Genomic DNA, 15,885 nt, shown 5'->3' on the forward strand with positions numbered 1-15,885 from the left:
AAAAAGGACCCTTGATGCTACCAACTGTTCAGCTTTATTCTACGTGTGATATAGTGTGTTTAAAGCTCAATTAAATATACACCTCAAAAGTTAAAAATGTAAAGCTATCATTAAAAATATATATAAATTTGTTTATTTGTAGAGCAGAAAACACACTACTTATTATATATGCAGTGTTTTCTAGGCTACGTCAGGTCACTGTAAGCAATTACACTAACATGAATCAATTAAAACGTGTTTTTAGTTGTCTGTGCCTGAAGTGTCAGCAGATCTGCGTGCGAGTCATCATTTGTTCTCATTAGTGTTTCTTGGAGAAATCAGTAGCGCTTGAGGAAATCAGGTAATTTGTATTCGCAAATAAGGATACTCGGCCCAACAACGTCGTGTCATTTGTAACAGGGTAGTAAGTGTATTTGTGTGTGTGTGTACTGTGTGTATGTCACTGTGTGTCTGTTTGGGACTATTTTGTTTAACAATGAAAAGGCAATTTCTGCATTAGTCTTAGTAATGGCCATGAGGCTGAGCATCATTAGCTCAACACTGCTCTCCAGTGGATATAAAGCATAATAACCCACACATAAAGTTCAAGTGCACATCAGCTGTGTGTAAAGATTCTTCTCTTTAACATGTCGTTATGTTACTGCCTTAAAGTTTGTAGCAGCATGACTTATTCTAACTATTATAAACCGCTAATCTCTGTCAGATTTTAAGTGATGCACTGCAGGGTACGACTGTGACACTGAACTTTTAAAATTCTTGTTTTTCTTGCATAAAATTTGCTCATCTATTCCTTATATGCAAATGTAAGGAGGTTTATGATGTTCCTTAGGATGCTCATACTTCATTTGGATCTGATTTTTCTTACTCTATATTACTGTTAACTTACCGGATCAGAACAACGAGCCTGCAGCTAACTTTTACCTTGCATGTCTCTATTGCTTGTGTGTGCAGCTGAGTGACAAGGAGAACAGCTTTGTGGTCACAGCTGTCAACAATTATTCTCCCACTGCAATGTCGGGACAGCAAAAATATAGTGTCTCTCATAACATGCAATTTGCTAGAATACAGTAGATGTAACACAATCACTGCTTGACATCCGATAGTATAAATATAACCTTAACAGAGAAGCAATGCTGTTCTTGAAGGACAGCGTTTGTGTGTTTTTTATCATTGTATGTGTCCCAATAATATGCATAGACTCATATTGTGACTGTTAGGATGGCTATATACAGTACAGGTAATGTAAGAGATAAATACACTGTCTTCACATACGTTCAACTGTAACCGGCTGGTGACCTACATTCACCAGGGTGCACTGTACCATACATTAAACACATTCAGTACTTGCTAATTAAACAGCAGCTGAGAGTTTCCTTCTTTGGTGAGCTATGCAGCGACTTAAAGGGATAGTTTGGATCTTTTGTAAGCCCTTTTTACGTAGATAGGAATTGTGCAAATTTGCAGGAAAGCCCAATCAGTCTTTTTTTAGCAGTCTTTTTTTAGCCATAGCATTGGCAGTATAAAAACAAAATCGGGGAGTGTGGCAAAATGCCGCCTACCTACTTTTGTTGATACAGAATGCGCCTTTTTCGGGGCAATGGGGGGCGTGAGCAAGTAACAAAACGTCTAGCTCAGCGTGTGACGTAAACAGTGACGGTCCTTCAGTCCTTCAGCAATTCTCTCGTAAATCGGCCTGTTCTTCGCCGTCCCCGTCATCTGATGGTTAATGGCCTCTTCGTTTGCGAGGACAAGGAGGGCGCACAATTCCTTGTGTCCCCAGTTGCTCATCTTTACAGTGTCTGTCAGGTTTGTGTTTCCCTCTTGCTACTAGCTGCTCGCTAATTCCTGCTATCAGCTGTTTCCTGTTTATCCCCCGCCAGCGGGTCGCACGTGCGGCGTCATCAACAGCTCCTCCCACAAGTCTTCAACAGCCTCTCCCATTGCGGAAGGTCGCCTCGGTCTGTTTAAACTAAAAGGGTTCCACCAGTATGACTACCCTACGAGGCAGAAAATTGGGGCCTCGGATCAACCCACCAATCTGGCTCTGTGTGTCTAAACGCTCGCAGCGTGCCGGCAAAACGACCCAACATTCGCGGAAAATCTGGCAGTGTAAAAGGGGCTGTAATGGGGGTGTATCAGGTACTTTACCATAGTCAGTGTACTACCTCCAGTAGATGTCAGTAAACCTGCTCAAGGTTTGGAGAAGCAGGCAGGAGTATTAGCATGGAAGCTAAGTGATGTATCGTTCATGTATATTTAGAATATTTTCTGTTTTTCCTTGCCAACAGACAGTGATTCCTAAGATGAAAACGTTTTATTGCTCTCTGAAAGGCCAGACTCCATTGAGAAAAACAGTAATTTAACATCACTGAACACAGGAGCTGCTGGTCTACTGCTGCCTTGATCAGCTATTTTATTTGTGTCATTGTGTGACTTTGTCCTATAAAAGACTTAGTTCAGATACCCAAAAGTCACACAATAAAACTAACTAAGTAACTGAGGCAGCGGTAGACCATCAGCTCCGATGTTCAGTGAGCTAAAATTACTGCTTTTGCCAAGGGAGTCTGGTGGCTTTGATGGGAGCAAAGATAGGGAACTGAAGCCAGCATCAAGGTAAATTAGGGGTGTAAATTACTGGTTTCATCATAGTACAATGTTATATTGATTCTTTGGACAACAATACGATATTTGCCGATATTACAAAGTCTGCCATGATACGGTTTCGATTCAATGCGATTCAGGGGCTTGCGATCGATATGAGACGATATTATCTGCCCATATAACACATCGGTAACCCTTTTCTTTATTTGCTTTTGGCCATAAAAGTTAAAAAACAACACAAAGATAATGTAAATAACTAACTAACTGCTTAAGTGCATTGTATAAATGAGCCTGGCAGCTAGCTGACTTTTCTTCCTCAACTCATAGCTTAACAAATTACATGTACAATTATTACTCACTGTTGATTTAAGTCACTAGCTGCAAATAGAGAACCCTATGGCCACTAGTCAACATACTCTTGAAGACAAACAGGGACTCCTAATGTTTACATAGTTCTGGTGAGGACATTTTTGAAAATTTGAACGCCTCTTTCGAAGATTCCATCCTTTCAGTCTGCTTAGCCTTCTTCATATCAAATAACAAAAGCATATTTAAAAAGTTTTTATTCGATGTTATACAGCAGAGTCTGAAAATGAAGAGGGTGCCTATATTTTTTATTTAAAGGTATAGTATGTTGGATTTGAGGGGATGTATTGGCAAAATGGAATCTAACATTACAAGTATATTTGTCTCTAGTGTATAATCACCTGAAAATAAGAATAATTGTGTTTTCCTTACCTTAGAATGAGCCAATTATATCTACATAGCGAGTGGGTTCTCCTTTATGGAGATCACCATGTTCCCCACCATGTTAATACAGTAGCCCTGAACAGACAAATCAAACACTGGTTCTATTTGCATTTTCACATTTTTGCGTCAGCCACAGTTGTCAGAGGCCCATCTGTGATGAGCAGCAGTGGAAAAACATTGATTTGATATGTGAAACTGCTTTATTCAGTGTTTTTAAATCACTGGGTATGATTGTGTTGGGGAGGAAGAGACCTCTGCAGATAGTTTGGCTCCCAACATCTGAATCTTAAGTCATCAGGGAAAAAAGTTGAGAGCACATTAGCATGTGGTGGGAGCACTGCACATCCCCAACATGCCGCAGAGTATCAGAGAAACACTGATTTGTAATGTGAAACTGCATTATTCAGTGTTTTTTTGTTTGTTTGTTTTTTACCAGTTTTAGTCATTGTGTCTCTTTGTTTTGCAGGGGAGGTTACCTCTGTGGATAATTTGTCTCCCAGTAAAAACCTCCTGAAAATCTGGATTAAAAAAAAGGTGAGCATGCATTATTATTATCAGGGAGAAATGGTGAGCACACAGTAGCATGTTGTCCGTGAGCTGAACAACTCCAGCATGCCACACCGCATCAGAGAAACACTGATTTGTAATGTGAAACTGCTTTATTCAATGTTTTTACCAGTTTAAATCACTGGGTGAGTTTGTTTTGGAGAGGAAGAGACCTCTGTGGATAATTTGGCTCATGTTTAAAACCTCCTAACCAATGAACACTGAAAGAACTCTAACCAGAAGTTTCAGCTGGTTCCAGTGTGCAGTCCTCGCTGCCATATGACACTAAAGCCCTCTAAATCTTACACAGAAAAAAAAAAATGACCCTACAAATATCTAAAATAAAATACAGTATGTGATACATAAGTTTTTTGTAAAAGACATAATTGTGCCACGCATTAACCTTTATTCAACCAGGAAGTCCTATTGATATTGAAAACCTCTTTTCACAATCACAACACATTACAATGCAACAAATACAAAATCCAGAATAAAACAACAACTATTCAATCATAGTGGCCTCCCAAGAAAACATGTCTCTGTCACCACATTCTTTATGATGCCCTTAAATTCATCAATGGATGTAAGTGTTTCTAATTTGAGATCTTTTTGAAGATTGTTCAATGTCCATGGTGCAGAGTAGGAAAATATAGATCTGTTAAAACGTGGGCTACATTAAAAAGCAACCACCTGGAGGAGCATAGCTGGCACACAGAGGGGTGCAGAGGTAAGGTGGAAGTTTGCCCAATATTGCTTTATAGATAAAAATATACCAGTGCTGTTGTCTGAGTGGTCGATGGCGTCCAACCCATTAAATTATAAATGCAGCGATGAGTAAGGGGCTTTGCATTTGTGATAAAACGTAGAGATGCATTGTATACTGAATCAAGGAGGTTGCATATGTCACTGCAATCAATCACAGACAGAAAAGTAGCTCCCACGTGTTTTTTCCTAGCACTGAACGTAAAATAAAAAAGCTAATCTTGCATCCTAATTAGAGCAGCACTATGTACATTAAATGAAAGCTTGTCATCTATCCAAGTACTTGCATGAGAACACTCTCTCAATGGATTTACCGTCAGACATTTGTCAAATTATTGGTCACATCTGGAAAATGAAAAATTAAAATTTGTTCATTTATCATCACTATAAATATGTCTGAAAATAAAAACATATTTCAAGCTTCTGATGTATAATCAGAAAATCCAGAAAAAAGTGGCATACAATTGGTATTAGTGGATATGTTCTATTACATGTTGTTCTAGTCCGTTCATGTCTGTTCTGTTGAGTCCTCTTCTATATTCCCGTCTTGTGATTGGCGCATGGAAATGGGAAGTACGCTGACGTCGACCAATGAGCTTATAGGTTTATTCCATAGGCTTGGTTCCGGAGTGGCCTGTTATTATTTGGAGTAGCAGGTGAAATATCGGTGAGTAATCCTGCTTTCATTCAAACATCTGCCTGTTTTATAGCTGATGGAGACTGCTGACGACAGCGCGTCGCCTTTAACATGTCGACGTCTCCTATGAGTGAGAAAGTAGGCGGATCGGTGCTCGGCGTGCGTTCCCGTCAGCAGCCCAAACAGTCATAGGCTGGGAACATCACACTCTTAATATAATCAATCAGAGACGTGCTGTGGAGATGGCCTACATGTGGGAGACGTGCGGTGTGGCATGTGCTGCCTTCAGGGCTGATTTATATGTGTAAATAAGCGGAGTAACAGGATCGCTCATGGTGGTGTGTTCCCGTCTGGAGCCCGTTAAATCCAGATATGAGCAAGATTATCTGTGTCGCCCACCGTGGAGCCCCGCACCACCACTAGCAGCACCACCACCAGCAGCAGCTCCCCCAGGCTGTGGACGAGCTGCTCAGCTGCTTGTTTATACCTCAATAATGCCATGTACACTGTAACAGAGAGGACAAGAGTGTCCCCTGTTCCCTTTAACAACACAGCCCAGACACACATATTAACCGCGACTCATCTTCATTTGTTTATGTGTCACCTCTATGAGCACAAGATGGCGCTGTATCTCAGTTTAATCTTTGCATTTATCAACAGGTCTCCCTCCAGTCTGACAAAATGGATATGTATGCTGTGCCCAACCCGGGGATACCAGGCTGTCCACCAGGACTAGAATACCTGACTCAGGTAAAATATTAAACTAGTTAAGCTTGTGTTTTTCTTACAAATGTTATAAGTTAGTTTAGTGGCCTGTTTCCTACATAAAGTCTGTTTATTTGTTCATTAAGAGCAGAAGAAATAAAAAACTAACATCATCACATCATGCCTGGAATATCACAGAATACTTCAAACTAGTTTTAAAACATATTTCACACCTTCAAGGGGAACACCACTTCAATTAAGAATTCCAGTATGTTATTTCCATGGCAAAAAAGGAAAGGTCGATTTAAAATTTGTGAACTTGAGCTGCTCTCTCTTAAAGCCAGAAACCAGAGAAGTCTCAACCTTGTGATGTCATCAAGTATAAACTCGTGAATTGCTCTGTAGACACTAACTGGGAGACTGAGTACTCACAAAATGTTTTCCCTTTTTACCCAGTAAGCTTTATCCTCTTGAAGTGTTTTCAGTTCTGAAACAGAAAATGTACTCATACAGACCAAATCAATTCACACTAACAACGAGAATCGCTTCCAGGTAGACAGTTGGCAATTCATTTCAGCTGCTGAGATATGTGAACTCAGCAAACTTGTTTATTTCTGTTGGCATATTTAGCCGTAACTTTAACATTTAAAGATATATAATCAAACACTGTGGGCAGACCCATCTGACATCTCGCTGTGCTTATTTTATGTGCTGTGTTGCTTTAAAATTATCTTTGATAAACCACATCTACTGACATGGAAGCAAAGCAATGCACTGACGTGGATAGGGCTGCAGCAAAACCGCTTAACCACACATACTAACAGCCTGAGCTCACACACCTGCAACTCCAGTGTTCTGCTGTGTACAATTACTGTTTTTGTCAATGGAGTCTGATGGCTTTGATGTAACAGCTTCAATCCCCCGACGAAAATAGCAAGCAAAAAATGTAAATATAGCATAAACTTACACAGATTTTTAGTGGCACTTTTTTTAAGTGGCTAAAAACTAACCAACTGAAGAAATGTTTGTTCAGTGCCGTTTGATTTTAGTTAAGCAAAGATTTTCTACCCAGAAGTTATAGCAAACAAACATTGTGATTAGGTCTATACTCAGAACATTGCTGTGGGTGCTCCCAGTAATCTTTCCCATTACATTCATTGTCACTGAAGCAGTTCCAGACTTTATACATGATGACATCACAAATTTGAGTTGTAGCACTCTAGCTTTTGGATTTGGGAGAGGTGCCCATGTTAACTAATATTTTTTGGACTGTCATAGACCGTACTAATAACATGTATGAACTTTGATGCGGGTGTTTCTCCTTTAAAGATACAGATATTATAATGCACTGATGCTACAGAAGATAGGTCTTTTAATGAACGAAATTTTGACACGTCACAGTAGCAAAAGCAAAGTTGTAAATTATTAACTGCATGAGGGCTGAATCCGGTTTCAGGGCCCTGCTATTGTGCTTGCTGTCTCACTTTGTCTCAAGCCTTTTCAAAAGAACAGCAACATCCCCAATGTTATCAATCATGCCTGCACTTTTGCTACGATAGGTCAATTTGTCGACTGTAAAAAAAAAAAGGATCTTTTGGGAAAAGAGTTTTCTTCCAACCCTCACCTCTGCAGATTGAACGCCCAGAAACTGCACTGAGCACACAATGTCTCTGTTGGAGAAAAACACTTACATTTTAGTGGAGCTTGAGAAGTGCATGACAATGTCCACAGAAAAAAAACAATATACAGATCCACTGGAAAAAGAAGTGACTATTGCATATTTATACCCTGCACAGCTGGACAGATCTTTTTTAACATGTCAGTGACCCCACACTATCATTTACTGGCCAGATGCAAAATGTGAACATGCTTATTAGGGCTGCAACAAATGATTATTTTCACTGTCATGTAATCCGTCTACTATTTTCTCGATTAATCTATTAGTTGTTTGGAATATTAAATGTCAGAAAATTGTCAAAAATGTTGATCAGTGGTTCCCGAAGCCCAAGATAGTGTCCTCAAATGTCTTGTTTCATATATAACCCCAATATATTTAGTTTACTGTCATAGAGGAGTAAAGAAACAAGAAAATATTCACATTTAAGAACACATTTTACTCAAACCTGTGACAACTAATTAATTAATTGTTGTAGCTGTGATGCTTACACCATCTTGTATTTAAAGCCCTCCTCTCCAACTACACCCACTACACTGAACTGCTGCATGTAAAAAGACAAAAGTGCATACATTTGAATCCATTGTATCTGGTTTTCTAGGTGGATCAGCTACTCATCAAACAGAAAGTAGAGCTTGTTGAAGGTAAAGTATGTAAACAAGTACTGATTTCTGTAAAGTACAGATTGGTTTTGCAGGGTCTGTGCAGCAATGATATCTTCATGAGTACTTTTCCTCCATGCAGCCCTTGTTGGTTTCGAAAGCAACAACAAGTATGAAGTGCGTAACAGCATGGGTCAGAATGTGTTCTATGCGGTCGAGGAGAACGACTGCCTGAGTCGACAGTGTTGTGGTCCCCTGCGCCCCTTCACCATCCACGTCCTCGACAATTTCGGACAAGAGGTCATCACCGTCACCCGGCCACTTAAGTGCATGTCTTGCTTCTTCCCTTGTTGTCTACAAGAGGTGAGTGAAAGCACCTTTCGACATGCTGACACCGTGTCCGTGAAATTACAGTGTTCGAGGAGTTTTTTTGTTCACCACATCCATTACTGTTTACATTCAGTGTCGTCTAGTTTTTTTTGTGAAGATGTGGCTACAAATCACACTCTGTTCTCCCACAATCCCTCACTCAGCTGGAGGTGCAGGCTCCCCCCGGTAACACAGTGGGGTACGTTGCACAACAGTGGCACCCGTTCTCCCCCAAATTCATCATTGCAAACGAACACACCGAGCCTGTACTGAAGATCCACGGGCCCTTCTGTGGATGGAGCTGCCTTCCAGATGTTGACTTTGAGGTGGGTTTATCTAAACATAGAGATCCATTAAATTTGTGAAAACACGGTAACATTCTCGCCCTCAGGACTTTTTTTTGGGGGGGGAAAGGGATTCTCCATGTGCTCTGAAGCAGGAAATATGTTTCCAATCAGAGCGGGCTGCAGCTTGGATGAAGCCATCGCACAGGGCATGCTCTTGTGTGGCACAGTGTGGCCATTGTTCCACGGCTCAGCTGGTTTTATTAGATTGAGCTGTGAAGGGGATTTGGGTCACTGATACAGACCTTTTACCAGACCCAGAGGAGGGGTAACTGAAGCATGATATTACCATCCTGGTTCCTCCCTAGCTGCTTTGAAGTCATTACTGGGATAGAAAATTCAAGTTACTGTGGCAGCAGGCAAAGAGCTGAAATTGGATGGGATTATGAATCGTTCCATGATCTCCCTCCAACAAAACCAAACAAGTTAAGGGATTGATCTTCATCCTAATGCAACACATGTCAGCATTTTGTCCTCTCTGAAACTCTCTCTGCAGATTTTGACGATGGATGAAGTCAGCAAGATCGGAAAAGTCAGTAAGCAGTGGACAGGACTTCTTCGGGAAGCATTCACAGATTCAGACAACTTTGGTATCCAGTTCCCCATGGACCTGGATGTGAGAATGAAGGCTGTAATGATCGGCGCATGTTTCCTCATTGTAAGTAAAGTAGTATGTACCCTTAGTTGTTTAGCAACATGTCAAAAAAGTAAAGTTACATTTCTTCTCTAGGATTCTCTCCGAGCAAAATAAGAGTGCCGAATGTGGCAGTCACAGAGTAGCAGTAGCCTCATATGACCCCGCTTTCATGGGGATGTCTTTCAGTTCACTGGTAGTCGGAAACTTCGTGTACCTACCACTTAATGCACCACTTAGCCTACATTTTGTGGGAAATGTGACCTGAATCAACCCCAATCACTACAGATGCAAAACAGCTTTTCAAAACTTCTTTCTGCTGCAGCCACATCTGCTAAAATGCCCCAATGCTAAAATCTCAGAATGTTTTCACAGATAATTTGGCAGTTACATATCAGCGATTTAATTCTACACCTCAGCTGAAGTATTTTAACCTCAAGTACATTCTGTGTCAGTTTAACGCATCTTTTTCTTCTTGTTTTTCTACACAGGATTTCATGTTCTTTGAGTCTACTAACTAGGAGCCAATCAGGATCTCCATATAAGCATACAAACATTCCTGGAAGAACAAGGCCACAAAGCCATGATGATCAGTCCCAAATGCCCTAACACAGAACAACCTTCAAACAGATAGTTTAAAGAACGTACCCAAAAGGTACCCACACATTATAATTTTGCATGAACAATGAAATAGAAGGTTTGTTTTAGTCTTAGCTGCTCAGGTTGGTTGTTTAAACATGTGACTGGGCTGTGAGTGCAGTTGCACAGTGCAGTTTTTATATGAGGAAGTTCATTTGTGTTTACATTATGGTCGCTGAGCCCATCTGGGCCCAGAACCTTTAGTTACTACTTAAAAAACTTGCATAGTAGGATGACATCCACATACAAGTCAATAAAAAGGGTGACACTAATACAGGCAAGTGCTGTTATACAGTTTGTGACAGAAAACTGGTGTCGTTATGGTCGGTACGCCGAGGAGGTCAGCCACATAGCACCTGTGTAATTTGGTCATATTAATAATCAAGATGTTAATGTAGTTTGTAGTTCAGATATTCAAAGCCCTCATTTATGGTTTTATATTTTGGTCTGTTACAATTTGTCAACATAGAGTAATGTGTGTGTGTGTGTGTGTGCACTGCTTTGTGTGCGTGTCTGTGTGCTATGAGTGTACTTGTGTGTGTTTAAAACAGAAACATAAAATAACGTAGGATTTCAATAATATTTTCAACGCCATAGCAATTATGCATAGTCAACTAACTCTGTAGAGGTTGTGTATTTGGGAGCAGATGGGTTATGGCTCCATGTACCATCCCCCTGTCTTGTCCACAAGAGGGAGCTAGCTTTTCATTTAAGAATAACCCAACATGGCCCAAATAGACCAACTCAATCTGCTTATGCCATAGGTTTTTATTGAAATAGTAGTGTCTAAAGACATTGTTTATTTTTGGACAAACTCAGGTTGAAATGCATGCTACTGTATTACAGTGTTGGCTACTGCTGACTCCAGGAACTACACACCAGCACCTGATACTATGAATATAAAGACTAATATTTTGAAGATGGTGTACATTAAATCAGCTAAATATCCATATTCTGCGTACATTTTCAAGTATATCCACTTGATTTTTCTCACTGTTGCATTACATATGGTGTGGCGACCTTTACATGTGTCCAAAAAGTTAAATATAACCTCAATCAAATTGCCATTGACACTGCTGTGCACCATGCCTCCTTGTAAAATTCAAATATGATTTAATAGAGTGTCTCAGCCTGATTAAGAATGGTATGGAACATTGTAGCATATAATTTATCTACAGTATGTGCTACATCAACCTTAAAGGGTTAATCTAGATTTTTTAAGGGGCGGGGGTAACTTAAATGTCACTTAAGGGGCATGAGGTAGTCAGTGTATTACACACAGCAGATGGCGGTCGGCACACCCCCAGTTTGGAGAAGCAGGCAAAGGTACTGCCACAGAAGCAAAGCAATGTACTGCTGTGGACGGGGGCAGCAGCAAAACATATTGCAGCCATTTAGAAAAATAATAGTTTAAGTTTACACTATGTTAAGAATATTTTTACCGCTTTGCCTTGCCTTCAGACAGCGCTTCACGTTGGGAAGCAGCTGAAGGGTTCACTTCCCCATCTGTGCTCTCGTCAAAGCTACCAGACTCCATAAACAAAATCAGTAATTTTAGCTTGCTGAACACAGGAGCTGTTGGTCTACCGCTGCCTCAATCAGTCAGTTTGTTTTGGTCATAGTTGCCGTCAGCAACCCCCAAAAAAGTCCCACTGAAATAAAATCACTGTCAGTTTAATTGTAACCTGTATTTAGAATATTTTTACCTCTTTACCTTGATGCGGGGCAGGACTGCCCTTTCTATCAGCAGAGCTGTTGGTCTACTGCTGCCTCGATCAGTCAGTTTGTTTGGGTCGTCGTGTGACTTTCACATCTTAAAGGGTTAGCTTAAATTCAGCAAAGTCACAAAATGACACAAAGTAACTTATAGAGGCAGCAGTAGACCAGCAGCTCCTGTGTTCACCAATTTCAAATTACTGTTATTCTCAATGGAGTCTGGCTTTGAAAAGAGCGATTTAAAGGCTTCCATCCCTGCCGGAAACTGCTGTCTGATGGCATGATAAAGCAGTATATAGCGATATAGCATACACTTAAACTTAAACTGATGTTTTTAGGTGGGACTTTGTTCAGGTGGCTGAAATATGTTTTGTTCATTGCTTTGCCTGTGATTTGACACTCCTGTCTGCTTCTCCAAACTGAGGGGGACTGACATCTACTGTAGGGAAGTACCTCATACAACCTCCTACCTTGAAAAGATCCAAACTATCCTTTTAAGGCCATTCAGAGCTCTTTTGTAGCATGATGACAATGGCGTGTATGTCATCTGTGGTTCAGAAAAACTGGGAAAAAAATCCATCTTAAGTCATTTTCTTGTGTCAACAGTGTTTTATTCTACCTTTAATGTATTGATTCTCAGAGTGGATTTATCTCACCTTTAATGAGCAGTATTTTTGAAAACTTGATTTTAAGAACAAATACATGATTAAAGGTACACTATGCAGGATTGCTGGCTACTGTTTGTGAGCTAAGTAAAAGCCAACCCTAGACTGACTCTTTGGCATTTTGCTTTGTTATATTTACATTTTTCTGTGCTGTGTCTTTTGGATATGTGCTGCTAATGGTCTGGCACCTGGTCAGTACCATTTTATAAAGTCCCAACCTCACCTGAGTGCAGTGCCCATAAACATCCCAAGCACAGAAGATAATAAAAATTGAGAAAATACAGGCAGAGGGTGGAGTCTCTGCAGATAAATGCACTGCCTCACACCTCGATGGGTCACAAGTAACGACTGAGAGGGATTACTTTTGTATGTGTGTATACATTTCCAATAAAATCCTGTGTAGTATATTTTTAAGTACTTAAGATGGATGTTTTTTGCAGTCTGTTCTGTTTTCATGGCTTTAATTACTCTGTTTAAGTAAATCTAACTTACACCCATGCCATTAGGATTACCCAGATAATGTTGCGCATCTTGTTTGGTCAAATGGATTAATAGTATAAGACGCTGGTGCTTAGTCCTCTGAAGGCTCTTTGATTGTGTTTAAAAGCCAAAAATTAAAGTCAGAATGTGATACAAAGGGAGTTTAGGTATTCCCAGTCAGTTATAGTATATATAAAAACAGTTAGAGTACTTATTCTTCTACTTTTGCACTAATACTGTAAACCAATTTGAGTCATGAATGCAAACTAACTCTGTGAGCTAAGCTTAAATTGTGCAAATAGTCCATGAAAACTCTTCAATAAAAATACTAATAAGAATAACAAATTAAGTGATGTGTGCAGTTCCTTTGGTTTTTATGTCTTCAATCACCAAAATCATTATTTTCATTACTCTATAAGGGGCCTTCTGAGCCACAGTCCTTTCACTGCAGTTTGTAACTATGAGTGTTAAATGGGTTAGACCTTGTCAGTGGTCATGTAAAACCACTCAGCCTTGCTTGTTAATTACTTTAGTTCACCAGCTGCTGTGATTACCACCTTCACCTTCTTAAGCAATATTCTTAAGCAGCTCTCATAAAACATGGATGTAATTTATTTTATTTTTATTTTTTTATATGTTTCCACAAAACTCCAGCCTGCAGAGTAACTGATTGGACTGATTGTGTTAAACACAGATGTCCTTGGAGGGTAAAATGAAAAGGGAAATGAGAACATTTCATTTTCTCCCTTTTCAAGTAAGCCATTAACCTGAAGCTGTTAACCTTGGGTGTAACCTCAAGAACTGCCATTTTAAAGCTTTTTTAATCACACATCTTATGAAAAGAGCTACTCTGGGGCAGAATAAAAAGCAAAGCTTGAATAGAGGGTTAAATCAAGCAGTTTGTGGTGCAGTTTGGAGCAGCTTGCGTATTATTTTTCACAATCTGTTACATCTGTGCAACAACGGCATCTTTTCAATAAGATTTTGATTTATAGGAGATTTAAAAATCACTAATGTGGAAATGTTCTCCAACATTCCAGTGTGGCTGATGTCAGCGTGTCCGTGGATACTGTCACCACTCCACCATGTTAAGTGATCATTTTTGTAATACAAAACGTTTGAGGCCACAGGTCCCTTTGAATTCGAGGTTCATATGAATTCACTTCACTATCTTAGACTTCTACGAATTTCTGAGTCATAGCAAAGCCCCCGTTTTGTAATAATGATAGTTTCTACACATTGCTTGGCATGATTTTCTGGAATATATGACGTGGCACTGTTCTGACTGCTTCAGCTAATTAAGCTGTGGTTGGAAAACAATGTGAACCATGGAGGCGTCTACATGCGGGGCCAGAAAGGACATGGATAGGGGTGATTTCTTATTCCATTTTCTCCTGATCATCGGAAAATGTTCAATCCTGGCAGGTAAAAATTTGTACTTATCCTGACAAATATCTCAGCATCTATTAGATGAACTGGCACCACATGTGGTACAGATATTTATAGGCCTCAGAGAATGAGGTCAACTGAATTTGGTGATCCTCTGACATTTTTTGTTTTAAGTGATGTGTGAATTGTCAAATTGGTAGACACATGTATGTTCCCCTAAGGATGAACTAAACAGCTTTGGCTAGCCCTTTGCTTCCAGCCCAATTGCAATTAATTTTTGGCTTTGTACGTTTCTGCAAACCCCGGATATGTTACATTTGTGCATTTAATTTAATTGGTGTCATTCAGATTCCGTTTATATGGCTGAATTTCTCATCAGGAGGTGGAGGGATGGTGGATGGTCTGATACTTTGGCAAGACGGCTGCCCAGCAGCGGACCACTGTTCAAGACCAAGAAAAGCCGGGATTTTTTAACAAGAGTTCAGGACATTTCCAGTTGTGGTTGGAGCGACCAAAACGGGTATTCAAAGCCAAGACATGATCTCTCCCCAACCCTCGATCAGTGGTTTTTGTGCCTAAACCTAACCACTCGTTAACCACAGCACTGTCACAACATAAAATTAAAAATGTAAAGAAATGTAAGGTTTTAAATTATCCGCTATAAAAAGGTACAAATGTGACACATCCGTGGTTTGCAGAAATGATTGACAGCAGATTGCCATTGGTTTTGACAGTATACATAAAACAGAGTATTTTCTCCTTCTGTATCTTCTCCTTTTGCACTAATACTGTAAACCATTTGGCCGGTTGGTTTAAGGCTCCAAAAATAACCAACCATCACCCAGGCAAAGCTCCTGGAGCAGCCAATGGTACTCTCTGTGAGTTCTCCTTTTTCTGAGGATCTCATGGACCCACACAAATCTGTTTCCCTGTGTCCAGTCCTCAAGTGCCCTATGCCTGTCCATTTTTTATTTAGATCTTAGGGTACATTTCAGCAACTTACAAAATGCGCTCCGTCTCACTGGGGCCAGAAATGCACAATGCCAACACTTACTTTAGCGATTGGGTTGTCAATTTTTGTCTAGCACTGTCATCAGGACAAAATTCTTATTTGTTAAATTTGTTCATTTACAACCGAATATCCGGAAAGCTAATGGCATTCCCATCAACCTCAGCTGTACTTTGTGTTTGGTGGTATTGGCTAATGTTAGCGTGTTGTTTAGTCATTTACTGTATGTGATCACCAGATAACACTTTCTCTTTCTGTGATCAATTTGAGTCATTTTCTTCACGATGACAACATTTTGAAATGAAGAGAACACAGAAGCTGTTTCCTGAGAAAAATAAAGATTAAACTAAAGGAGTTTAAAT

At 39.9% G+C, this 15,885-nt stretch overlaps 1 protein-coding gene across 3 annotated transcripts in view; it reads left to right on the forward strand.

Moving 5' to 3' along the window:
• The window catches only part of si:ch73-206p6.1 (phospholipid scramblase 1), a 65,394-nt gene extending 51,924 nt beyond the window's left edge, over window positions 1–13,470 (forward strand). For 2 of the 3 annotated variants that reach the window (XM_050056300.1, XM_050056298.1), the window contains 7 exons: window positions 3,818–3,885; window positions 5,957–6,046; window positions 8,278–8,320; window positions 8,421–8,641; window positions 8,812–8,973; window positions 9,488–9,649; window positions 10,117–13,470. In XM_050056300.1, the coding sequence (XP_049912257.1) occupies window positions 5,978–6,046; window positions 8,278–8,320; window positions 8,421–8,641; window positions 8,812–8,973; window positions 9,488–9,649; window positions 10,117–10,146 (687 nt within the window). In that variant the 5' untranslated portion in view covers window positions 3,818–3,885; window positions 5,957–5,977 and the 3' untranslated portion in view covers window positions 10,147–13,470. Of the gene's footprint in view, window positions 1–3,817; window positions 3,886–5,254; window positions 5,327–5,956; window positions 6,047–8,277; window positions 8,321–8,420; window positions 8,642–8,811; window positions 8,974–9,487; window positions 9,650–10,116 lie in introns of those variants that run through there. The other variant, XM_050056299.1, reaches the window with a different exon arrangement.
• Window positions 13,471–15,885: the final 2,415 nt, after the last annotated feature.

The sequence above is a fragment of the Epinephelus moara genome, chromosome 11 (genome assembly GCF_006386435.1).
Source record: "Epinephelus moara isolate mb chromosome 11, YSFRI_EMoa_1.0, whole genome shotgun sequence".
Lineage (NCBI taxonomy): Eukaryota > Metazoa > Chordata > Actinopteri > Perciformes > Serranidae > Epinephelus > Epinephelus moara.